We start from the raw sequence: 26,989 nt of genomic DNA on the forward strand, positions 1-26,989 counted from the left end.
AGCAGAGCGCGGAGATGTTCCAACTTAAATTTAAATGTAATCACATCAGGTTCAGCTTGTTGAGAAATTTTCCCTGAATCTGAAATTTCTCCCTCAGACAAAACCTCCCTGGCCCCCTCAGACTGGTGTAGGGGCCCTTCAGAAACAATATCATCAGCGTCCTCATGCTCTTCAGTATTTTCTAAAACAGAGCAGTCGCGCTTTCGCTGATAAGTGGGCATTTTGGCTAAAATGTTTTTGATAGAATTATCCATTACAGCCGTTAATTGTTGCATAGTAAGGAGTATTGGCGCGCTAGATGTACTAGGGGCCTCCTGTGTGGGCAAGACTGGTGTAGACGAAGGAGGGGATGATGCAGTACCATGCTTACTCCCCTCACTTGAGGAATCATCTTGGGCATCATTTTCTCTAAATTTTGTGTCACATAAATCACATCTATTTAAATGAGAAGGAACCTTGGCTTCCCCACATTCAGAACACAGTCTATCTGGTAGTTCAGACATGTTAAACAGGCATAAACTTGATAACAAAGTACAAAAAACGTTTTAAAATAAAACCGTTACTGTCACTTTAAATTTTAAACTGAACACACTTTATTACTGCAATTGCGAAAAAGTATGAAGGAATTGTTCAAAATTCACCAAAATTTCACCACAGTGTCTTAAAGCCTTAAAAGTATTGCACACCAAATTTGGAAGCTTTAACCCTTAAAATAACGGAACCGGAGCCGTTTTTATATTTAACCCCTTTACAGTCCCTGGTATCTGCTTTGCTGAGACCCAACCAAGCCCAAAGGGGAATACGATACCAAATGACGCCTTCAGAAAGTCTTTTCTATGTATCAGAGCTCCTCACACATGCATCTGCATGTCATGCTTCTCAAAAACAAGTGCGCAATACAGGCGCGAAAATGAGACTCTGCCTATGATTAGGGAAAGCCCCTAGAGAATAAGGTGTCCAATACAGTGCCTGACGGTTATTTTACAAAAATCCCAAGATTAAAATAATTCCTCAAGGCTATGGAGTATAAAATATGTTTATATATAAATCGATTTAGCCCAGAAAATGTCTACAGTCTTAAAAAGCCCTTGTGAAGCCCTTTTTTTCTGTCTGTAATAAAAATGGCTTACTGGATCCCATAGGGAAAATGACAGCTTCCAGCATTACATCGTCTTGTTAGAATGTGTCATACCTCAAGCAGCAAAAGTCTGCTCACTGTTCCCCCAACTGAAGTTAATTCCTCTCAACAGTCCTGTGTGGAACAGCCATCGATTTTAGTAACGGTTGCTAAAATCATTTTCCTCTTACAAACAGAAATCTTCATCTCTTTTCTGTTTCAGAGTAAATAGTACATACCAGCACTATTTTAAAATAACAAACTCTTGATTGAATAATAAAAACTACAGTTAAACACTAAAAAACTCTAAGCCATCTCCGTGGAGATGTTGCCTGTACAACGGCAAAGAGAATGACTGGGGAAGGCGGAGCCTAGGAGGGATCATGTGACCAGCTTTGCTGGGCTCTTTGCCATTTCCTGTTGGGGAGGAGAATATCCCACAAGTAAGGATGACGCCGTGGACCGGACACACCTATGTTGGAGAAATGACAGGTTTCTGTGATGTAAAAAAATGAGACAAAGATAAATCATTTCAGAACTTTTTCCACCTTTAATGTGACCTATAAACTGTACAACTTGATTGAAAAACAAACAAACTTCTAGGTGGAGGGAAGTAAAAATAAAATAATATGGTTGCATAAGTGTGCACACTCATAACTGGGGATGTAGATGTGTTTAGAATTGAGCAATCACATTCAAAATCATGTTAAATAGGAGTCAGTACACACCTGCCATCATTTAAAATGCCTCTCATTAGCTGTTCTAGTGGGTCTTTCCTGACATTTTCTTAGTCGCAACCTATATAAAATATGACGCAATAGTGACATTACCAAAAACTGGACGTCCCTTCAAAATTGATGAAAAGACGAGAAAAAAACTGGTCTGGGAGGCTGCCAAGAGGCCTACAGCACCATTAAAGGAGCAGCAGGAATATATGGCAAGTACTGGCTGTGTGGTGCATGTGACAACAATCGCCCGTATTCTTCATATGTCTGGGCTATGAGGTAGAGTGGTAAGATGGAAGCCTTTTCTTACACACAAAAAAAAAAAAAAAAAAAAAAACCATCCAAGCCCAGCTAAATTTTGCAAAAACACATCTGAAGTCTCCCAAAAGCATGTCGCAAAAGGTGTTCTAGTTTGATGAAACCAAGATTAAACTTTTTGGCCATAATTCCTAAAGATATGTTCGGTGCAAAAACAACACTGCATATAACCAAAAGAACACCATACCCACAGTGAAGTATTTTGGTGGCAGCATCATGCTTTGTGTCTGTTTTTCTTCAGCTGGAATTGGGGCCTTAGTCAAGGTAGAGGAATTTATGAACAGTTCCAAATACCAGACAATATTGGCACAAAACCTTCAGGCTTCTGCTAGAAAGCTGAACATGAAGAGGAACTTCATCTTTATGCATGACAACGCCCCAAAGCATACATCCAAATCAACAAAGGAACGGCTTCACCAGAAGATGATTAAGGTTTTGGAACGGCCCAGTCCGAGCCCAGACCTGAATCCAATTGAAAATCTGTGGGGTGATCTTAAGTGGGCTGTGCACAAGAGATGCCATCACAATCTGACAGATTGAGTGTTTTTGCAAAGATGAGTGGGCAAATCTTGCAAAGTCAAGATGTGCTATGCTGAAAAACTCATACCCAAAATGACTGAGTGCTGTAATAAAATCAAAGGGTGCTTCAACAAAGTATTAGTTTAAGGGTGTGCACACATATGCAACCATATTTTAGTTTTTTATTTCTACTTCCCTCTACCTAAAAGATTTTAGTTTGTTTTGCAATTGAGTTGTACAGTTTATAGGTCACATTAAAGGAGGAAAAAGTTCTGAAATGATTTATCTTTGTATCATTTTATTTTACATCACAGAAACATGACATTTTAACAGGGGTGTGTAGACTTTTTATATCGTGTGTGTGTAATATATATATATATATATATATATATATATATATATATATATATATATATATATATATATATATACACACACACACGTATATCTATAGTGTGTATGTGTGTATCTATATCTCTGTGTGTATATATTATTATATTTTACATCACAGTAACATGACATTTTAACAGGGGTGTGTAGACTTTTTATATTGTGTGTGTATATATATATATATATATATATATATATATATATATACACACACACACATATACACACACATATATACATACATACACACAGAGATATAGATACACACATACACACTATAGATATACATTATTATATAAATCCACAAATATTTATACAGACACAAAAAAATAATAATAAAGTGATGAAATGAAAAACTGAAAAATTAGCAATTACACTTTTTTTTTTTTTTTTTAAACATAGCCACGCCAGGACAGATACAAAGAGAACCAAAAACAAATGGGTTTTTATATTTAGTATTAAACTGTAAATGTAAGCGTAATTGCTAAAGAATATGCACATATATATGTAAAGGGGGCAAAATGTGTTGTAGGATTAAAATGTGTTATTAAAAGGTTTGTGCATATTATACAAAAGCTGTGTTAAGAAGAAATTTTTATTTGTATGTTACATACCAAAGTTTTGAATTGCCTCCAGTATCTGAAAAAAATATAGTGAAAGCCAGTGAGAGCAATTATTAAAAAAACAAAAATCTTCAGATAACTCATTACACCATTATTCTCTTTCTATCCTCAGATGCCTAAAGGACAAGTCTCCTGAATCTAATGGTTTTACTTCTCAATACTCTCCCTTTAAAGGGACCGTATACTGTAAAGTTGGTTTCCCCTTGAATTCAATCAGTTGTTATACCAGCTGCAAAGTACAAAACGTATGGCTAATTGCTCTTTTACGTTTAAGAAACAGCTGGTTTACAGTTTAGAAACCACAACCCATTAATATCGGCAGAGCTTAAATGGAGAGCAGGTTTCCTTATCTTATTGCTCTTTACACAGAAAAACCTACTAATCTTATCTTTGTTTGTAGCCCTGTATTTAGATAGAACAACTGAATTGGGTGCGTGATTTCCTCCCCATCTTGTTTACATAGCTTCATTTGTACCTGTACTATATACTGAGATTTTCATTCTAGGTAACTGTTTCAGCTGTATAGATAAATACAGATATACTTAAAACATATTCACTTATGTGAAGAATATTGGAATGTGAAATATTTACAGTAAATACATAGTTAAACACTTCATTAAATATGAATATTGCATAAAAATGATTTTACATGTTTTCAGCTACTTAACTGCAAAGGTCTCCCCTATCCCAATGTCCCTCACTTACAAGATAATGTCCTTTTTATTGTAAATACACACATACACCTCTCTCTCTCTCTATATATATATATATATATATATCTATCTATATATCTATCTATATATATATATATATATTTATATTTATTAAAATTATGGGGGAAGATAAAAAATTGAAAATTAAAATCCTCCATGTCTCAAAATTAAATCAATATAAATTTTTGCATAGGAAATTAGCACATCTAGGCAAGATTACCCACTTGCTTTTTCCCAGAAATACTTCATATACAATGTTACCAATGCACAAGAGAATTCTGGGTAAGATATGCAAATTCTCAGTTTTTTTTGCTTCAAGTACTCACAGCGATCCTTTTAAAAGGATTATTGCAGCAAACCAGAAACCACTCACTAGACAGCCTGTTTTCTTCTATTTGGAACTCATCAGTAGGAGATAGATTTCTGGATGCAGCAACCATCCAGAAATGACAGTTTTTAAAAAAAAAAAAAAATAATAAAAAAAAAGGTTTGTCTGTTGAAAAAATAAACTCGTCTTGTTTTTATACTTTGTGGGGTGTGTGATTTCCGACAATGTAACTGTGAAAGTTTTTTTCTTATCCACTAGTGAGCTTCATCCCGCAGATTAGTTGTGCAGAAAACATGCCCTTCTTGTTAAAAGGGACAGTTAACACCTTGTAACTCAGACATTTCTGTTTTGTTGCACTACAGTGTACTCCACAGAAAATGTTGCTATCTGGGTGGCTTTATGAAGTAGCCAGGAGTGAGACAATGTAATAATTTATAAATAAATGAAAATGTTTTAAGATTGCAAAGGTTAATTACGATTTATTTTTTTTTAGCCCATATCGCCCAGCCCTATATGCAATGGTAAACAATCGGCTACAAGGTTAGGGAAAAAATATCTAGTCCACTCTTAAAATAACAGATATATAATTAAAGGTTGAATTTTGTACATTAATTAAAAAAAAAAAAAAAAAAAGGGAAAAGCGCTAAGGACTATATATATTTATAACAGGACAAAGCCTTGCATATTTATCTATACAGTACCTATAATCAGCAATAGAAAGCTATCCGCTAGTAATTGTGCACACAGATAATAGCAAATCAATTCGAATAACTCCCTTCAATCTAGGGCTAGGTGTAAATAACAAGCTGTGCACTATATCATGCAAAGCATAGTCCCAAATCACCCGATTTTATATAAACAATCCAAATGATGACTCCTATTATTTCTGGGTTGCACATAAGCCAGGAGTATTTGTAAACTTAAAACGAAACTTATAGTGTCCATAAAAAGTGAAAAGTAAATGTCTGTAGACATCCTTTAGACTAAGGACATAACCATAAAACACAATACCATGTGCAGGAGCTCATTGGAGTGAAGCAGCTGGTGCTGTGTGCAAACCAACTAATTGATTATGAGATTCGTTGACAACTATTTTCATAATCAATTATTATCGATTATATAGATTAGTTGTTGCAGCTCTACATATTACTAAAACCCTATCATATATCCCCTAATATGCATCTTGTGACTCAGAATACTTTTTTTTTTTTTTATTTCCTTTATCAATGCTTGTACTAGAATAAATATTAGCGCAAAAAAAACAAAACAAAAAAACACCATCCTTTGATTTTTTTTAAATACAATAATTATTACTCTTATTAGTAATTGTTTTTACTTTTAAAACGAAAAAACAAATACACTTGTGGAATTAACAAAATGTGAAATTAGATCATTTCAGAAGGTTCAACATGAGTTTTGAAAACTATGATTCTGGTCTGCCCTTTAAAAAAAAAGATCAGACTACAGGAATTATAAGAGAAGGATGGGGATAAATATATATTTGTGTCATATTGAAGGACACACCGAGCCGTTTGCGCAGTGAAAACCAGTCAGTCTGCATGACCTATGTAAAACATTAGAGAATCAAAGCTGATATTGGGACCGTTAAGTGCTGCTACAATAGCACATACCATGCTCGATCCACCCATCACTGGGGTGAGATTGTTTAATTTATTTACTATTGGATAGACACACACATCAGTCGCGATAATTATTAGAACACAGAGTTACAGTGGGATTATATCCCAGGAGTATTGCATTGCTACTTGGGGACTCCCTGTTTCCTATATTGGTCCCTCTACAGTGATTGACTCCCGGCTCATGTCTACACATGTCCAGCAGATGTAAACACCACATGCAAAGCCACGGAGCTCATAGATGCCTTAGCAATGGAAGCATTAAGAGATTCACAACACATGGGCTCACATATGCCAACAAGCTGGATGTAAAATCATTTGCTAAGAAGAAACTGAATAAAGGCTTCTAGTTTTGAGCAGGTAAAAGGTGGTGGGAACTAGGATTATATTGGCTTCCTGGCACAACTTGCCGTACATAACTATAGTTCTCCTGAATGGACTGACTCAGGTTTTTTTTCATTTTGACTGTGGACGCCCAGTCCTTTTGATGTTTTTATGGATTGATGTGTCGTTCTCATGATTTGTCCATTTAATATATGCGTAATAAAGCATTTATTTCTATATATTTATATTTCTAATTGGTAGTACAGGGGGGTTTCCTATTTTCAACACACATACAATTATATGTATTATAATCTACTTAAATGGACAGTAAACCTTGGTTAACATGTTACAATTATATGGAGTGCACTCCCGCGCTAGGTTAAGCAGTGGCTGCTAAAGCGCGGAAGTCTGCTAAAAGTAGTTGAACGGCACGAATGAGCTCGCTGTGATTAGACAGTGATACTGTGACGTGCTAGTTGAAAAAACTGCAGTGCAGAATAGGGCAGCATTGCACGGGAGGTATTGTTTTGCGACACATCAGGTATTTAGATTTAAAAAAAAAAAAAAAATCTAAGCAAAAGGCTATCCCCTTGTATTACATAATACTGCACATAGTGCAGAAAGCAAATAGACCAATGTTTACTCTCCCTTTAAAGGAGAGATTACATTTGCTTTCTCATAACTAAAAGCTCTTGGGAAAAACTGCTTCAGAAATTAACTTCATTCCTGAGGATACGGTAAATATTAAACAAAATATGTAGCTCAGGCAGAATGCATTTAAAGGGACAGTCTAGTATAAATTAAACTTTCATTATTCAGATAGGACTTAATTTTAATCAACTTTCCAATTTACTTTTATCATCAAATTAGCTTTTTTCTCTTGGTATTCTTAGTTGAAACTAAACATAGATAGGCTCATATGCTAATTTCTAAGCCTTTGAGGGCTGCCTCTTATCACAGGGAGTTATTTAAGATTTAGCACAACACAATGCTAAATTTAAGACAATAGATAATAAACAGTCACAGTCATGTGATCAGGGGGCTGGAAGAAGGTTCCTAGATACAAGGTAATCACAAAGGTAAAAAGTAAATTAATATAACAGTGTTGGTTATGCAAAACTGGGGAATGGGTAATAAAGGGATTATCTATTAAAACAATAACAATTCTATGGTAGACTGTCCCTTTAACAAAAGAAGATGAATCTTACCGTTTTGTGCTTTGAACCCAAAAAGTGGGTCTGAAGATTGAGTGCTGAGACACAGGTAACTTTGCAGACCTAAAAAATAAAAATCAGAAAAACAGTTATTTTAGGACTAACTATAGAAGGATTTAAAATAATAAATATGGGATAAAAAGTAAAACCATTCTCTTAAAGGGATATGAAACCCAAACTTTCTTTCATGATTCAAATGGAGCATGCAATTTTAAGCAACTTTCTAGTTTAGTCCTATTACTAATTTTTCTTCGAACTCTTGGTATCTTTATTTCAAAAAAGCAGAAATGTAAAGCTCAGGAGCTGGCCCATTTTTGGCTCAGCACCCTGGGTAGAAAGTGCCGATTGATGGCTACATTTAACATTTAGCTTCATGACACTCGATCTACATTTGATTCATGATGTTCTATCTGAATCATTAAAGAACATTTTTTTTAGATTTCATATCACTTTAAAATAAAGGTTCTCCAAGAACAAAATAGGTGAGTCCCTGTGCTGCTTCACACAATATGCTTCTTGCAAAAAACTAAAATACAATAGAAACACAAAGGATGCCATGCGGCATATCACACAGCAACAAAACGAGGTGCACTTACAGCATACAAGGACACTTAGTTAATGGTGACTAAGCATTTGCTGGAGAATCAAGTGGAGATACTTTGCATAAAGACAATCAAAGCAATATAGCATTAAATACTAGATGTTAATATAACCACAGTTTCAGCAGGACTTTTACAAAGATCCATCAACAGTGACTCCATTCTTTATTTCTTTTCACACAGAAATGAGATCGGCTGTGTGTTGCACACTGTTAAAGGGACATTATACACCCAAAAATATGGGCCATTTAAATAATGAATTCAAAGAAGAAAAAGATTGTAATTGACATGCATGATCAATTTTGCTGCTAAAGCTTCTAAAAAAAATGATGATAAAGTTTGCAGGGCTCTCACTACATAAGAATACGCCCGTACGACACACTAGCTACACACACTAGCTACAAAGCAACACTTTTTTTCCTCGCTACCTAGTTAGTGTCCTTACAGCCAGTCCCCATGCTGGAGCCGCTAATACATGTCAATTACAATCCCCTCCGTCTGTTCCACTGTGCAGGGGATCTCACTCACTGGGCCCAGCACCCTGTTTCCCCTTCCAATTGGTTGCTTGCCTGCCAGCTGTCCCCCTCAGTTTCCAGACTGAGCCCTGGAACATTAAAGTTCTGCAGGATTAAGGAGGACAGCGGGCACCATGCGGGAGCGTGACATTGGATACCTTGAGGGACATCAGGCATAAGGTGGGGGTAGCTGGAATGTTTCTTTGTAATCACATCTTTACCAGTTCCCCCCTTACACCACATGCTTTTGTCCAGATCTCCTACATGTGCAGATGCTCCATCAGCTAAGTACACTGAAACCTGTGCTGCCCAGTGCACCTGCCCCATGCCTTACCCCAGGGTACTGGTGAAGCCATTGACAGAGCCCACCACGTACAGAGAGACACGTCACCGGTATACAGGAAGCTGAACATCATGTCAGGCATGGTCACTCATGGTCCGCATGGTGTTCAGTGCCCACTGCCTTTGGCTCCTTGTGCACAACTCCCAGACACAACAGGCTCCGCTATGTCACACACCATGCATGGGCATTGCATATGGGCATTCTAACACAATTACAGCAATGTTAGAAAGCATGCTCATACTCGCGCACAGCACACAATGCTGCAATACATAACAGCCTGTAAATTGCTACAAAGTAATAACACGGCTCGACTGGTAATGATAGCGCTTCCGGAAATAGCACATCCTGATGCAGTGGCTGCTGTGTGAGTTTATAATAAATATATATGACCAATAGGTAAACTCACAGCAGCCACTATTCACCTTCCTGTATACTGGTCACATTGGGCAGGGGCACTGGGCAGCACAGGTGTCAGTGTACTTTGCTGCTGGAGCATCTGCACATGTGGGAGATCTGGACAAAAGCATGTGGTGTAAGGGGAGGGGGTGAAGATCTGATCAGGAAGAAACACTCCAGCTGCCCCCCACTCGATGCCCAATGTCCCACGCTTGTCCCCCAAAGTATCCAATGTCACACTCTTGCTGCCCTTCTCATTCCTGCAGAACTTTACTCTTGCGGGGCTCAGTCTGGAAACGGAGGGGGACAGCTGGCAGGCAAGCAACTAATTGAAAGGGGAAACAGGGTGCTGGGCCCAGTGAGTGAGATCCCCTGCACAGTGGAACAGTCACAAAGGGGATTGTAATTTACATGTATTAGCGGCCCCAGTATGGGGGTTGGCTGTAAAGACACTAGCTAGGGAGCAAAGAAAAAGTAAATTTATGCTTACCTGATAAATTTATTTCTTTTACGAAATGACGAGTCCACAGATTTCATCCTTACTTATGGGATTACGCCTCCTGGTCAGCAGGAGGCGGCAAAGAGCACCACAGCAGAGCTGTATATATAGCTCCTCCCTTTCCTCCCACTCCAGTCATTCGACCGAATTTAGGAAGAGAAAGGAAAAGGCAAAGGTGCAGAGGTGACTGAAGTTTAACAAATACTGTATAAGTAAATACCTGTCTTAGAAATGACAGGGTGGGCCGTAACCTCGTCATATCGTATAAGAAATTAATTTATCAGGTAAGCATAAATTTCCTTTTCTTTTACAAGATATGACGAGTCCACGGATTTCATCCTTACTTATGGGATACAATACCAAAGCTATAGGACACGGATGAAAGGGAGGGACAAGACAGGAACCTAAACGGAAGGCACCACTGTTTGAAGAACCTTTCTCCCAAAAACAGCCTTAGATGAAGCAAACGTGTCAAATTTGGAAAAAGTGTGAAGAGACGACCAAGTTGCAGCCTTGCAAATCTGTTCAACAGAAGCATCGTTATTAAATACCCATGAAGAAGCCAGAGCCCTAGTGGAATGAGCCGTAATTCTTTCAGGAGGCTGCTGTCCAGCAGTCTCATATGCCAGACGGATGATACTCTTCAGCCAAAAAGAAAGAGGTAGCCATAGCTTTCTGGCCCCTACGTGTTCCAGAAAAAAACAAGAAATAATGAAGTTGATTGACGAAATTCTTTAGTCGTCTGCAAGTAAAACTTCAGGGCACGGACCACGTCCAAGTTATGCAACAGACGCTCCTTCTTAGGAGGAGGATTAGGACACAATGAAGGAAAAACAATTTCCTGATTAATATTCTTATTAGAAACAACCTTAGGAAGAAAACCAGGTTTGGTACGTAAAACCACCTTATCAGAATGGAAAAGAAGATAAGGAGAGTCACATTGTAACACTGAAAGCTCAGAAACTCTACGAGCAGAAGAAATAGCATCCAAAAATAAAACCTTCCAAGATAACAACTTAATATCTATGGAATGCATGGGTTTAAAAGGAACTTGCTGACAACTCTTTCTCCAATCCTTCTTGGAGAAAAGATAAAATCCTGGGAATCCTAACCCTACTCCATGAGTAGCCCTTGGATTCGCACCAATAAAGATATTTACGCCATATCTTATGGTAGATCTTTCTAGTGACAGACTTACGTGCCTGAATCAAAGTATCAATGACCGAATCAGAGAACCCCCGCTTAGATAAAATCAAGCGTTCAATCTCCAAGCAGTCAGCTGCAGAGAAACTAGATTCGGATGATGGAAGGGTCCTTGAATGAGAAGGTCCTGCCTCAATGGAAGCTTCCATGGCGGCAGAGAGGACATGTCCACCAGATCGGCATACCAAGTCCTGCGAGGCCACGCAAGAGCAATAAGAATTACCAAAGCCCTCTCCTGTTTGATCCGTGCAATCACCCGGGGAAGGAGAGCAAATAGTGGAAACACATAAGCTAGGTTGAACGACCAAGGCACTGCCAAGGCATCTATCAGTTCGGCCTGGGGATCCCTTGATCTGGATCCGTATCTTGGGAGCTTGGCATTCTGACGAGACGCCATCAGATCCAATTCCGGTCTGCCCCATCTGAGAATCAGGGTGGCAAAGACCTCCTGATGGAGTTCCCACTCCCCCTGATGAAACGTCTGTCTGCTTCCCAGTTGTCCACTCCTGGAATGTAGATTGCTGACAGAAAACAAGAGTGAGCTTCCGCCCACCGAATTATCTTGGATACTTCTGTCATCGCTAAGGAACTCCTCGTTCCCCCCCTGATGATTGATGCAAGACACAGTCGTGATCTTGTCCGACTGAAAATCGGATGAATTTGGCCGAAGCCAACTGAGGCCAAGCCTGAAGCGCATTGAATATTGCTCTCAATTACAGAATATTGATTGGAAGTAGAGACTCCGACCGAGTCCACACCCCCTGAGCCTTCAAGGAATTTCAGACAGCATCTCTGGCCTAGTAGACTGGAGTCCGTTGTCACTATCATCCAAGAGGGTCTGCAGTAGCACGTCCCTTGGGACAGATGATCCGGCGACAACCACCAAAGAAGAGAGTCTCGACTCCTGATCCAGATTTATCTGAGTAGACAAATTTGCATAATCTCCATTCCACTGCCCGAGCATGCAAAGCTGTAGTGGTCTGAGATGAAAGCGAGCAAACGGAATGATGTCCATTGCCGCCACCATCAATCCAATCATCTTCATGCACTGAGCCACTGATGGTCGAGGATTGGACTGAAGGGCTCGGCAAGTATTCAGAATCTTTAACTTTCTGACCTCTGTCAAGAAAATTTTCATGGATCTATTAGAGTTCCCAAGAAAGGAACCCTTGTCTGTGGAATTTGTGAACTCTTCTCTAGATTCACCTTCCACCCGTGAGTCCTCAGAAAGGACAGAACCATGTCTGTATGAGATTTTGTCAGTTGGTAAGACGACGCCTGCATCAGAATATCATCCAGATAAGGCGCCACTGCAATGCCCCGCGGCCTGAGAACCGCCAGGAGAGACCCTAGAACCTTTGTGAAGATCCTGGGTGCTGTGGCCAACCCGAAGGGAAGAGCAACCAATTGAAAAAGTTTGTCCAGGAAGGCAAACCTTAGGAATTGGTTGTGGATAGGAATATTAAGATTTGCATCCTTCAAGTCCACGATAGTCATATATTGACCCTCCTGGATCAATGGTAAAATTGTTCGAATAGTCTTGAAGGATGGGACTCTGAAAAACTTGTTTAGACTTTTTAGATCTAAAATGGGTCGAAACGTGCCTTCTTTTTTGGGGACCACGAAAAGATTGGAGTAAAACCCCTGCCCAAGTATTGGAACGGGACAAATTTCTCCCATAGTAGAGAGGTCTTTTACACAACGAAAAAACGCCTCTCTTTTTATCTGGTCTACAGACAATCGTGTAAGAAGAAACCTCCCCCTTGGGAGAGAATTTTTGAATTCCAGTTGATACCCTTGGGACACTATCTCCAGTGTCCAGGGGTCCTGAACGTCTCATATCCAAGCCTGGGTAAAGAAATTAAGTCTGTCCCCTACTAGATCCGGTCCCGGAACGGGGGCCTCCCTTTCATGCTGTATTGGGAGCAGCAGCGGGCTTCTTGGGTTGTTTACCTTTGTTTCAAACCTGTTTGGGTCTCCAGACAGACTTGGCTTGAGCAAAATTCCCTTCCCGTTTAGCGGAAGGAGGAGAGGGGACTCGTTTGAGATTCCGAAAGGAACGAAAATTATTCTGTTTACCCCTCAGTTTAGCTGCTTTATCCTGAGGTAGGAGATGACCCTTACCTCCCGTAATGTCAGAAATTATTTCTTTAAAGTCAGGCCCGAATAGGGTCTTTCCTTTGAAAGGAATAGCCAAAAGCTTTGACTTAGATGACACATCAGCAGACCAAGATTTTAACCATAACACTCTACGCGCTAAAATGGCAAATCCAGCATGTTCTTAGCCGCCAATGTGGCAATCTGAAAGGCGGCATCCGTAATAAAAGAATTAGTCAGCTTAAAGGGACACTAAACCCAATTTTTTTAATTTCATGATTCAGATAGAGCATGAGATTTTAAGCACCTTTCTAATTTACTCCTATTATCATTTTTTCTTTGTTCTCATGCTATCTGATTTGAAAAAGCAGTACTGTAAGCTTTAGAGCCAGACCATTTTTTGTTCAGCACATGAGTAGCACTTGCCGATTTGTGGATAAATGTAGCAAACCAATCAGCAGCTCTACCAAGGTGCTGAACTAAAAAATGGGCCGGCTCCTAAACTTTTTTTATTACTGCTTTTTCAAATCAAGATAAGAAAAATTGATAAAAAAAAAAGTAAATTAAAAAGTTGCTTAAAATGGCATGCTCTATCTGAATCATGAAAGAAAAAATGAGGGGTTAGTATCCCTTTAAAGGGACACTGAACCCAAATTTTTTCTTTCGTGATTCAGCTAGAGCATGCAATTTTAAGCAACTTTCTAATTTACTCCTATTGTCAATTTTTCTTCATTCTCTTGCTATCTTTATTTGAAAAAGACGACATCTATGCTTTTTTTGGTTCAGAACTCTGGATAGCACTTTTTATTGGTGGATGAATTTATCCACCAATCAGCAAGAACAACCCAGGTTCACCAAAAATGGGCCGGCATCTAAACTTACATTCTTGCATTTCAAATAAAGATGCCAAGAGAATGAAGAAAATTTGATGAGTAAATTAGAAAGTTGCTTAAAAAGTCATGCTCTATCTGAATCACGAAAGAAAAAATTTGGGTTCAGTGTCCCTTTAAGAGCCTTAATTCTATCTAACATTTCCTCTACAGGAGTCTCAGTCTTAAAAGACTAAGGCGTTAAACCAGAAGGCCGCCGCAGTTGTAACTGGTACAATGCAGGCCGTCGGTTGTAAAAGAAAACCCTGATGAATAAATAAATTTTCAGAAGACCCTCCAACTTTTTATCCATAGAATCTTTGAAAGCACAACTGTCCTCAATAGGAATAGTCGTACGCTTAGCCAGGGTAGATATAGCTCCCTCCACCTTAGAAACTGTTTGCCAAGAGTCCCGGACAGTGTCAGCTATGGGATACATTTTCTTAAAATTAGGAGAAGGCGAGAACGGGATACCCGGTCTTTCCCATTCCCGCGTAATAATTTCCGAGATTCTCTTAGAAACTGGAAAAACATCAGAGTAAGCAGGCTCCTCTAAGTATTTGTCCATCTTACACAATTTCTCTGGTGGTACCACAATAGAGTCATAGTCAACCAGAGTCGCTAAACCCCCCCGAAGTAACAGGCGGAGGTGTTCAAGCTTAAATCGGAAGGACATGACGTCCGAATCCGTCTGAGGTAACACACTTCCCGAGTCGGAAAGTTCCCCCTCAGACAGAAGTTCCCTGACCCCCAATTCAGATCCCTGTGAGGGTACATCAGAAATATCCATCAAAGCATCAGAAGTCGCAGGAATCAGAGTGGCCTCTGTCCTGCTGCGTTTGCCTTGCAATACTGGCAACTTAGACAAAACCTCTGTAAGGGTAGATGACATAACTGCAGCCATATCCTGCAGAGTAAATGAAGTGGACGCAGTTGAAGAGCACGGCGTCACTTGGGTGGGCGTTAAAGGTTGTGACGCTTGGGGAGAAAGTAGCGGCATATCCCGATTCTCATCAGTCTGAGAAGCATCCTTAGACATACTTGCATTAAAGAAAATCTGTTCTTTACATTGTAAGGCCCTTTCAGTACATGAAGGACAAAAAGTAAGAGGGGGTTCCACATTGGCATCTAAACGCATAGAACAGGTACTTTCCTGAAGTTCAGACATGTTAAACAGACTAGCAATAATAGTCGTTTTTTACTTGATATATTTAACTTTGAAGTCAAATCATACAGTGAAATATTTGAAATAAAACGTCTACTGTGCCTTTAACTAATAAAAGCGCAACAATTTTTCTGCTAGCAGTATAACAATTTTTGCAGTGATAAACAGTGCCCTTATGTGCCCAAATTAACTTAATACTGCTCCGTTTGTTCAGTTATTCTATATACAAATTTTTATCACACTCCAGGCACCTGCACCTCGCCACAGCCCTGATGCGGCGCCTACCTGCCCCCAGACCACACTGATCCTCTGTGAGCAGTGCTCCCAAGTCTCTCTGTACCCCTATGTGTACAAACAGACTTAGGCCACACCAAAGCCCAGGACCTTGCTGCCGATCCGGATGATTACTGCGCGGATGAGCACGCGGAACTAGGCCCCGTCCACCGTGGGCGTAACTCGAGCCGTACTGAGACCCGCATGGGAAGAAGAAAACATGTCGGTTTCCCAACTTAACTAAAAACGCCACGTGTCCCTCTTATACACACACTCCCAAGCCAGTTAGGATGAATATAATAATGACAGCCCTTAAGAAGCAAACCACATCTCCCAGCGTCAGCCCACACAGTATAAGCATAAGTGAACACAATTGTCACTGCACAAACACACTGATAAGTAATCAAAAGAAAAGGGAATTCCAGGCAAAGCATTTCCATTTATATAGTGCATGCCGATTACTCCTCCCCAGTACAGGGAATAAGGTCAGACTGTTCTGATGTATCTAGTCTCCCCAGAAGCAAATAGCTGAACATACCTCAATGCTGATTGTAGTATGACACGGTTCTCCACACTGAAGATGTTTCTTTACACTACCTTCAACCGCTCTGTGGGAACCAACAGGATCTTAGATAATGTTTGCCAAGATCATCAACATCAGGGCAGAAAATAAAATGTCTCCACTCCTCTTGGGAAGTTATTGACTGACGATTTCTCCCTGAGAAAAATAGTACTCACTGGCACCATTTTAAAATAAAAAACTTCTTGATTGAAGAATCTAAACTAACACCTCACTTTACCTCTTCCTATCACTAACACAGGCAAAGAGAATGACTGGAGGGGGAGAGGAAGGGAGGAGCTATATATACAGCTCTGCTGTGGTGCTCTTTGCCTCCTCCTGCTGACCAGGAGGCGTAATCCCATAAGGATGAAATCCGTGGACTCGTCATATCTTGTAAAAGAAAAAGCCTTGCTTTGTAGCTAGTGTGTCCTACAGACATTCTTATGAAGTGTGAGCCCTGCAAATGTTATCTTTAAAAGTAAAATTGCTAAAACATGTCAATTACAAACGTTATCTTCTTTGAATTATTTAAACAGCCCATATTTGTTTGGGTGTATAATGTCCCTTCAATGTTTATTTCACAGTAGATTTGCATAATCAGCAAATGCAAAATAACAAGACAATGCAATAGCACTTAGTCACTCTGAACTTCAAATGAGTAGTAGATTTTTTTCTGACAATTTTAAAAGTTGTCTTTTTCCACTCCCCCTGTACCATGTGACAGCCATCAGCCAATCACAAATGCATACACGTAACATGTGACAGCCATCAGCCATTCACAAATGCATACACTTATTCTTGCACATGCTCAGTAGGAGCTGGTGACTCAAAAAGTTTAAATATAAAAAGACTGTGCACATTTGGTTAATGGAAGTAAAATGGAAAGTTGTTTAAAATTGCATGCGCTATCTGAATCATGAAAGTTTAATTTTGATTGAGTGTCCCTTTAAGTTTTTCTCTAAAGTACATTAAATCATTATTAAATGTAAACCCTTTTCCTGGTCATATTATATTGAAAAGTGCAATACTGATCAGTTTAAACACAGGCACAATTTTAATTTAGTAAGAAAATAATGGCAAAAACAGAATTTATGTTTACCTGATAAATTTCTTTCTCCAACGGTGTGTCCGGTCCACGGCGTCATCCTTACTTGTGGGATATTCTCTTCCCCAACAGGAAATGGCAAAGAGCCCAGCAAAGCTGGTCACATGATCCCTCCTAGGCTCCGCCTACCCCAGTCATTCGACCGACGTTAAGGAGGAATATTTGCATAGGAGAAACCATATGGTACCGTGGTGACTGTAGTTAAAGAAAATAAAATATCAGACCTGATTAAAAAAACCAGGGCGGGCCGTGGACCGGACACACCGTTGGAGAAAGAAATTTATCAGGTAAACATAAATTCTGTTTTCTCCAACATAGGTGTGTCCGGTCCACGGCGTCATCCTTACTTGTGGGAACCAATACCAAAGCTTTAGGACACGGATGAAGGGAGGGAGCAAATCAGGTCACCTAAATGGAAGGCACCACGGCTTGCAAAACCTTTCTCCCAAAAATAGCCTCAGAAGAAGCAAAAGTATCAAACTTGTAAAATTTGGTAAAAGTGTGCAGTGAAGACCAAGTCGCTGCCCTACATATCTGATCAACAGAAGCCTCGTTCTTGAAGGCCCATGTGGAAGCCACAGCCCTAGTGGAATGAGCTGTGATTCTTTCGGGAGGCTGCCGTCCGGCAGTCTCGTAAGCCAATCTGATGATGCTTTTAATCCAAAAAGAGAGAGAGGTAGAAGTTGCTTTTTGACCTCTCCTTTTACCTGAATAAACAACAAACAAGGAAGATGTTTGTCTAAAATCCTTTGTAGCATCTAAATAGAATTTTAGAGCGCGAACAACATCCAAATTGTGCAACAAACGTTCCTTCTTTGAAACTGGTTTTGGACACAGAGAAGGTACGATAATCTCCTGGTTAATGTTTTTGTTAGAAACAACTTTTGGAAGAAAACCAGGTTTAGTACGTAAAACCACCTTATCTGCATGGAACACCAGATAAGGAGGAGAACACTGCAGAGCAGATAATTCTGAGACTCTTCTAGCAGAAGAAATCGCAACTAAAAACAAAACTTTCCAAGATAATAACTTAATATCAACGGAATGTAAGGGTTCAAACGGAACCCCCTGAAGAACTGAAAGAACTAAATTGAGACTCCAAGGAGGAGTCAAAGGTTTGTAAACAGGCTTGATTCTAACCAGAGCCTGAACAAAGGCTTGAACATCTGGCACAGCTGCCAGCTTTTTGTGAAGTAATACCGACAAGGCAGAAATCTGTCCCTTCAGGGAACTTGCAGATAATCCTTTTTCCAATCCTTCTTGAAGGAAGGATAGAATCCTAGGAATCTTAACCTTGTCCCAAGGGAATCCTTTAGATTCACACCAACAGATATATTTTTTCCAAATTTTGTGGTAAATCTTTCTAGTCACAGGCTTTCTGGCCTGAACAAGAGTATCGATCACAGAATCTGAGAATCCTCGCTTCGATAAAATCAAGCGTTCAATCTCCAAGCAGTCAGCTGGAGTGAAACCAGATTCGGATGTTCGAACGGACCCTGAACAAGGAGGTCTCGTCTCAAAGGTAGCTTCCAAGGTGGAGCCGATGACATATTCACCAGATCTGCATACCAAGTCCTGCGTGGCCACGCAGGAGCTATCAAGATCACCGACGCCCTCTCCTGCTTGATCCTGGCTATCAGCCTGGGGATGAGAGGAAATGGCGGGAACACATAAGCTAGTTTGAAGGTCCAAGGTGCTACTAGTGCATCCACTAGAGCCGCCTTGGGATCCCTGGATCTGGCCCCGTAGCAAGGAACTTTGAAGTTCTGACGAGAGGCCATCAGATCCATGTCTGGAATGCCCCACAGGTGAGTGACTTGGGCAAAGATTTCCGGATGGAGTTCCCACTCCCCCGGATGCAATGTCTGACGACTCAGAAAATCCGCTTCCCAATTTTCCACTCCTGGGATGTGGATAGCAGACAGGTGGCAGGAGTGAGACTCCGCCCAAAGAATAATTTTGGTTACTTCTTCCATCGCTAGGGAACTCCTTGTTCCCCCCTGATGGTTGATGTACGCAACAGTCGTCATGTTGTCTGATTGAAACCGTATGAACCTGGTCCTCGCAAGCTGGGGCCAGGCCTGGAGCGCATTGAATATCGCTCTCAGTTCCAGAATATTTATCGGTAGAAGAGATTCTTCCCGAGACCAAAGACCCTGAGCTTTCAGGGATCCCCAGACCGCGCCCCAGCCTATCAGACTGGCGTCGGTCGTGACAATGACCCACTCTGGTCTGTGGAACATCATCCCTTGAGACAGATTGTCCAGGGACAGCCACCAACGGAGTGAGTCTCTGGTCCTCTGATTTACTTGTATCTTCGGAGACAAGTCTGTATAGTCCCCATTCCACTGACTGAGCATGCACAGTTGTAATGGTCTTAGATGAATGCGCGCAAAAGGAACTATGTCCATCGCCGCCACCATCAACCCGATCACTTCCATGCACTGAGCTATGGAAGGAAGAGGAACGGAATGAAGTATCCGACAAGAGTCCAGAAGCTTTGTTTTTCTGGCCTCTGTTAGAAAGATCCTCATTTCTAAGGAGTCTATAATTGTTCCCAAGAAGGGAACCCTTGTTGACGGGGATAGAGAACTCTTTTCCACGTTCACTTTCCAGCCGTGAGATCTGAGAAAGGCCAGGACAATGTCCGTGTGAGCCTTTGCTTGAGGAAGGGACGACGCTTGAATCAGAATGTCGTCCAGGTAAGGTACTACTGCAATGCCCCTTGGTCTTAGCACCGCTAGAAGGGACCCTAGTACCTTTGTGAAAATCCTTGGAGCAGTGGCTAATCCGAAAGGAAGCGCCACGAACTGGTAATGTTTGTCCAGGAATGCAAACCTTAGGAACCGATGATGTTCCTTGTGGATAGGAATATGTAGATACGCATCCTTTAAATCCACCGTGGTCATAAATTGACCTTCCTGGATGGAAGGAAGGATAGTTCGAATGGTTTCCATCTTGAACGATGGGACCTTGAGAAATTTGTTTAAGATCTTGAGATCTAGGATTGGTCTGAACGTTCCCTCTTTTTTGGGAACTATGAACAGATTGGAGTAGAACCCCATCCCTTGTTCTCTTAATGGAACAGGATGAATCACTCCCATTTTTAACAGGTCTTCTACACAATGTAAGAACGCCTGTCTTTTTATGTGGTCTGAAGACAACTGCGACTTGTGGAACCTCCCCCTTGGGGGAAGTCCCTTGAATTCCAGAAGATAACCCTGGGAGACTATTTCTAGCGCCCAAGGATCCAGAACATCTCTTGCCCAAGCCTGAGCGAAGAGAGAGAGTCTGCCCCCCACCAGATCCGGTCCCGGATCGGGGGCCAATATTTCATGCTGTCTTGGTAACAGTGGCAGGTTTCTTGGCCTGCTTTCCCTTGTTCCAGCCTTGCATTGGTCTCCAAGCTGGCTTGGCCTGAGAAGTATTACCCTCTTGCTTAGAGGACGTAACACCTTGGGCTGGTCCGTTTTTACGAAAGGGACGAAAATTAGGTCTATTTTTTGCCTTGAAGGGCCGATCCTGAGGAAGGGCGTGGCCCTTACCCCCAGTGATATCAGAGATAATCTCTTTCAAGTCAGGACCAAACAGCGTTTTCCCCTTGAAAGGAATGTTTAGTAGCTTGTTCTTGGAAGACGCATCAGCCGACCAAGATTTCAACCAAAGCGCTCTGCGCGCCACAATAGCAAACCCAGAGTTCTTAGCCGCTAACTTAGCCAATTGCAAAGAGGCGTCTAGAGTGAAAGAATTAGCCAATTTGAGAGCATTGATTCTGTCCATAATCTCCTCATAAGGAGGAGAGTCACTATCGAGCACCTTAAGCAGTTCATCAAACCAGAAATATGCGGCTGTAGTGACAGGGACAATGCATGAAATGGGTTGTAGAAGGTAACCCTGCTGAACAAACATCTTTTTAAGCAAACCTTCTAATTTTTTATCCATAGGATCTTTGAAAGCACAACTATCCTCTATGGGAATAGTGGTGCGTTTGTTTAAAGTAGAAACCGCTCCCTCGACCTTGGGGACTGACTGCCATAAGTCCTTTCTGGGGTCGACCATAGGAAACAATTTTTTAAATATGGGGGGAGGGACGAAAGGAATACCGGGCCTTTCCCATTCTTTATTAACAATGTCCGCCACCCGCTTGGGTATAGGAAAAGCTTCTGGGAGCCCCGGCACCTCTAGGAACTTGTCCATTTTACATAGTTTCTCTGGGATGACTAAATTTTCACAATCATCCAGAGTGGATAATACCTCCTTAAGCAAAATGCGGAGATGTTCCAATTTAAATTTAAATGTAAGCACATCAGATTCAGCCTGCTGAGAAATGTTCCCTAAATCAGTAATTTCTCCCTCAGACAAAACCTCCCTGGCCCCCTCAGATTGGGTTAGGGGCCCTTCAGAGATATTAATATCAGCGTCGTCATGCTCTTCAGTAACTAAAACAGAGCAGCCACGCTTACGCTGACAAGGGTTCATTTTGGCTAAAATGTTTTTGACAGAATTATCCATTACAGCCGTTAATTGTTGCATAGTAAGGAGAATTGGCGCGCTAGATGTACTAGGGGCCTCCTGAGTGGGCAAGACTCGTGTAGACGAAGGAGGGAATGATGCAGTACCATGCTTACTCCCCTCACTTGAGGAATCATCTTGGGCATCATTGTCATTATCACATAAATCACATTTATTTAAATGAATAGGAATTCTGGCTTCCCCACATTCAGAACACAGTCTATCTGGTAGTTCAGACATGTTAAACAGGCATAAACTTGATCAGAAAGTACAAAAAACGTTTTAAAATAAAACCGTTACTGTCACTTTAAATTTTAAACTGAACACACTTTATTACTGCAATTGCGAAAAAACATGAAGGAATTGTTCAAAATTCACCAAATTTTCACCACAGCGTCTTAAAGCCTTGAAAATATTGCACACCAATTTTGGAAGCTTTAACCCTTAAAATAACGGAACCGGAGCCGTTTTAAGCTTTAAACCCCTTTACAGTCCCTGGTATCTGCTTTGCTGAGACCCAACCAAACCCAAAGGGGAATACGATACCAAATGACGCCTTCAGAAGTCTTTTATAAGTATCAGAGCTCCTCTCACATGCGACTGCATGCCATGCCTCTCAAAAACAAGTGCGCAACACCGGCGCGAAAATGAGACTCTGCCTATGCTTTGGGAAAGCCCCTAAAGAATAAGGTGTCTAAAACAGTGCCTGCCGATATTATTAAATCAAAATACCCAGAATAAATGATTCCTCAAGGCTAAATAAGTGTTAATATCAATCGATTTAGCCCAAAAAAAGTCTACAGTTTAAATAAGCCCTTGTGAAGCCCTTATTTACAATCGTAATAAACATGGCTTACCGGATCCCATAGGGAAAATGACAGCTTCCAGCATTACATCGTCTTGTTAGAATGTGTCATACCTCAAGCAGCAAGAGACTGCAAACTGTTCCCCCAACTGAAGTTAATTGCTCTCAACAGTCCTGTGTGGAACAGCCATGGATTTTAGTTACGGTTGCTAAAATCATTTTCCTCATACAAACAGAATTCTTCATCTCTTTTCTGTTTCTGAGTAAATAGTACGTACCAGCACTATTTGAAAATAACAAACTCTTGATTGAATAATGAAAAACTACAGTTAAACACTAAAAAACTCTAAGCCATCTCCGTGGAGATGTTGCCTGTACAACGGCAAAGAGAATGACTGGGGTAGGCGGAGCCTAGGAGGGATCATGTGACCAGCTTTGCTGGGCTCTTTGCCATTTCCTGTTGGGGAAGAGAATATCCCACAAGTAAGGATGACGCCGTGGACCGGACACACCTATGTTGGAGAAACCTCTCTTTAATGCCAAAATTTTACTCCCCATTCAAATGTTAAAAAGCATGGAACTTCAAAAACATGCATATTGACGACATCTCACAAATTAGACAACTGATGACATCATCAGCAACATCTCTAGTAACAATAAATGGCATTACTATTAATACCATGTTTCTGCATACTGTTTGGTTTTATTTAGAGCAGTTGACTGAATTAAGATAATTAGATTGTGTCACCATTGTGTGATATCAACAGTGATGTCATGCAATGCTCCCAACAGGGTAGGGGTAGTTTAAGTTTAGAATCCCCATATTTTTAACTAACTCATTTTAACTTAAGTTGTATGCCTTTAAATGAATGAGTATATAAATTATATCTATTTTCTATACACACACACACAAACACATTAATGTGCATGCTGACACTGGAAATATTCTAGCTCCTAAAATATTTTCCTGGCTATTAGAATTTCAAAGCATTTGCAGAGCCATCTAGCTACAGGTTCCCGCCATTACATATTTACATACATGGCAATTGTTACAGGTTCACACTGTTACATATTTACTTACATGGCAATAAAAGGGAGATGACCCATCTCCAGTGGATGAAACCTCCATTTCTTCTAGCACAATGCTATAAAATAAAATGGTATGTTTAAAACAGACTACAACACAGACATAATATACTGAAAGCACTTCTACAAAAAAAGTTTTGGAAAGAAATATTTTAGCAGAGTCTCAGCACATATAGCAGAATAAGTAGCATTTGCTGTTAACGTTTCTCAGGCTATGACATGTGTTCATGAATCACCACTACTTATTTCATGAATCAACCATTAATCCTCGGCTGCCATAGATAGATGAAACATATCTCTGTATAATTTGTTAAACCCAAATGGGAAAAAGTGTCCCCTTACAAGGACAGTGTTGCGGAATTTTGTGGCACTATACAAATAAAAAAGTGTTGTTTCTTAAAGTGACATGGAACACTTTTTTCATGATTTAGATAGAGCATGCAATTTTAAACAACCTTCCAATGTACTTATATTATAAAATTGTATTTGTTTTTGTGGTATCCTTGTTAAAAAGCAGGAAATTAAGGAACAAATACGTGTCTGCAGCACTATGGTGGCAGTTTTGCCATATGTTATACAATTGCAAGAGCGCTAGATGACAGCACTTTTTCCAGGGCCATAGAACAAGTCACTAATCTGCTGTTCGTTCCTAGCAGATTGCTCCTCTTTCTGTATGTATTTCTATTATGATCCTGGGAAAACCAGACGTGAACTCCTTGTCCAATGTGCTCAGAGGGATAGGGCTGCACCTAAGCAACGAGGCTGAAACAATAGTCTGGGACCTTCTTAGGCAGGATCAGACTAATATTTCAGAAAAGTTCTCCTCTGTGAAAAGCACAATTAGGCTAAAAGAAGCTACTCCCAGGCAGGGGCCACAGAACAAGCCACTGAGCTGTTCGTTCCTGTCGGATTGCTTTTCTTTCTGTAAACACTTTCATGCCAAAAAGTGCTCCATACATGTGCATGCTACCCAATTATCTCTTCAACAAAGAATGCCATGAGAACTAGGAAATTTTGATAAAAGAAATAAATTGGAAACATTTTTAAAATTGTATGGTGCCTGAACCACAAAAGAAAATTTGGGGTTTTATGTCCCTTTAAAGGGACACAAGTCAAAAAAAATTTTATGAATCAGAAAGAACATGCCGTTTTAAGACACTTTGCAAAATTTGATAATGGAAGTAAACTGGAAAGTCTTAATATCCACACTTTCTGAGTAACAAGATCATACTAAGCATGTGCACAAGCTCACATGGTATAAGTATTCTAACGTGATTGGCTGATGTCCGTCACATAATACAGGGGGGTCGGAAAATAAGAGAAATTTTTAAAAAAAAATAAATAAATAATCTACTGCTTATTTTAAATTCAGATTAGGCGTTAAAATCATTGAATTTTTATTATGCACTTGGTAATTATGTAATTCTACTACATTGAGTGGTCCTTTAACATTTGGTATAATAACAATGGTTGTTGTGTATCCCACAAAACACCCTTTCTTAACCCCTTCCTGCCGGTACGTATTTGTTACATAGGAACAAAGTTCCAAAGTAAACAAATAAGTAAAAAATTTAAATCTTGCGATTGTACATGCGATCGCGTGATTTCAATGATGGGATCCATTCTGGAGTGGAGTGCCTATGAAGCTAGGCATGCCCTCCAGTCCACGATCCCAGTTAGGAAAATGTAGCCACTTCAGTAAAGCAGAGCGGCTAGGAAGTTCCATTGCTGTCCTAACGGGGCTAAAGCCCAGCGCGATTAGGGCGGCATGGAATGTCCTAACGGGGATATAGGGACATTAAAAAGTTGTGTGTATGTCAAACAAAATATAATGTATGGCAGCAGATCTGCATGCAAACTAAATAAGCCTTTAAACTAATTTTGTCTTGGGACACACCACATGAAAATTATCTTGAATGTTGTTTACATTATCTTTTCTCTGTTGCTGTGGCTAATAGATCTAAATAAATGAGCTCCTGCACAGATCAAGCAATCATTAGGCTACATGTTCCCTTGCTACTCTAGTGCAATGTATAAACTAACATTTTCAGGAAAAAAAATGCAGATGAAATAATAAAAGTGCATTGCAGTGGACTAAAGGGATGTAAAGAAGTTTGTTTCATTGTCATAATAAAACAGTAAGTAGTGGGTTATATGTAATAGCAACCATTGCAATATGTATTATTCATCATTAAAAGGATTTTATCTTTTTGCATAGTCCATTACTTCCTGTCACAACACACAAAAAGGGGTGGGGTCTCTATAGAAGGCCAAATGATCTTTCCTATGAAGTGTTACTAGGAAACGCCATAAAATTGCTGCAGTCAGTTTTTTTGCCAATGCTCAGTAGGACTTTTGCTGCACAAATCATGTGACAATAGAACTTAGGTTTTGTAATGGTGGTACCCTTATCTAGTTACAGGCAGAATTGCACTAAACTTCTAATTTAGTGAGAAAAAAAAGTAAGTTGTTTGAGGTTTTTTTGTATTAAATCCATTTCTTTAAAAAAATAAGTAAAACATCAAATGTGCATGGGTTAATTTAAATTTAAATAGAGTTTTGCATTATACTTCCATTAGCAAAAATGTTTATAGCAAAAGTTATTGCTCTTTATCTTTGGCATACACATTTTTCGTGAGTACCCCATGCACCAGTAATCAAAACACTACACCTTCTCAAAGAGAAGCATTTTTGAAAAAGTATATTATAAAAAGGCTTCTATTTAAAATTTTGACCTATCCCTTTATATGTTGAGTTTATTGTGCCTTTAAAAGGGACATTCCGCTCAAACTTTAAAATGTACAAAGATTACACCATTGAATAGAAACATATTTGCAATATACATGTAATGTCAAATACTTCTAGTAAAAGCTATCACTGTTTTAGGGTTATGTTTCTCTGCATGTGCATCATAGCTAGATATTCTAGTGGTGGCTTGTAACAGGTTAGTAATTAAAGGACCAGTAAATACAGTAGATTTGCACAATCAACAAATGCATGTTAAATAGACAATGCAATAGCACTTAGGGCTAGATTTATTAAAGGTGAGGCG

At 40.0% G+C, this 26,989-nt stretch overlaps 1 protein-coding gene across 1 annotated transcript in view; it reads right to left on the reverse strand.

Annotated features, from left to right (window-relative positions):
- The window catches only part of LOC128660606 (mediator of RNA polymerase II transcription subunit 12), a 133,775-nt gene that overhangs the window by 82,971 nt on the left and 23,815 nt on the right, over positions 1–26,989 (reverse strand). Inside the window, exons 2-4 of the mRNA XM_053714532.1 lie at positions 23,933–23,996; positions 7,903–7,971; positions 3,684–3,708 (exon numbers count right to left, since the gene is read on the reverse strand). Of these exons, the coding sequence (XP_053570507.1) occupies positions 3,684–3,708; positions 7,903–7,971; positions 23,933–23,980 (142 nt within the window). The 5' untranslated portion in view covers positions 23,981–23,996. The remainder of the gene's footprint in view (positions 1–3,683; positions 3,709–7,902; positions 7,972–23,932; positions 23,997–26,989) is intronic.

Source organism: Bombina bombina, chromosome 5, assembly GCF_027579735.1.
Source record: "Bombina bombina isolate aBomBom1 chromosome 5, aBomBom1.pri, whole genome shotgun sequence".
In the NCBI taxonomy this organism is placed as follows: domain Eukaryota; kingdom Metazoa; phylum Chordata; class Amphibia; order Anura; family Bombinatoridae; genus Bombina; species Bombina bombina.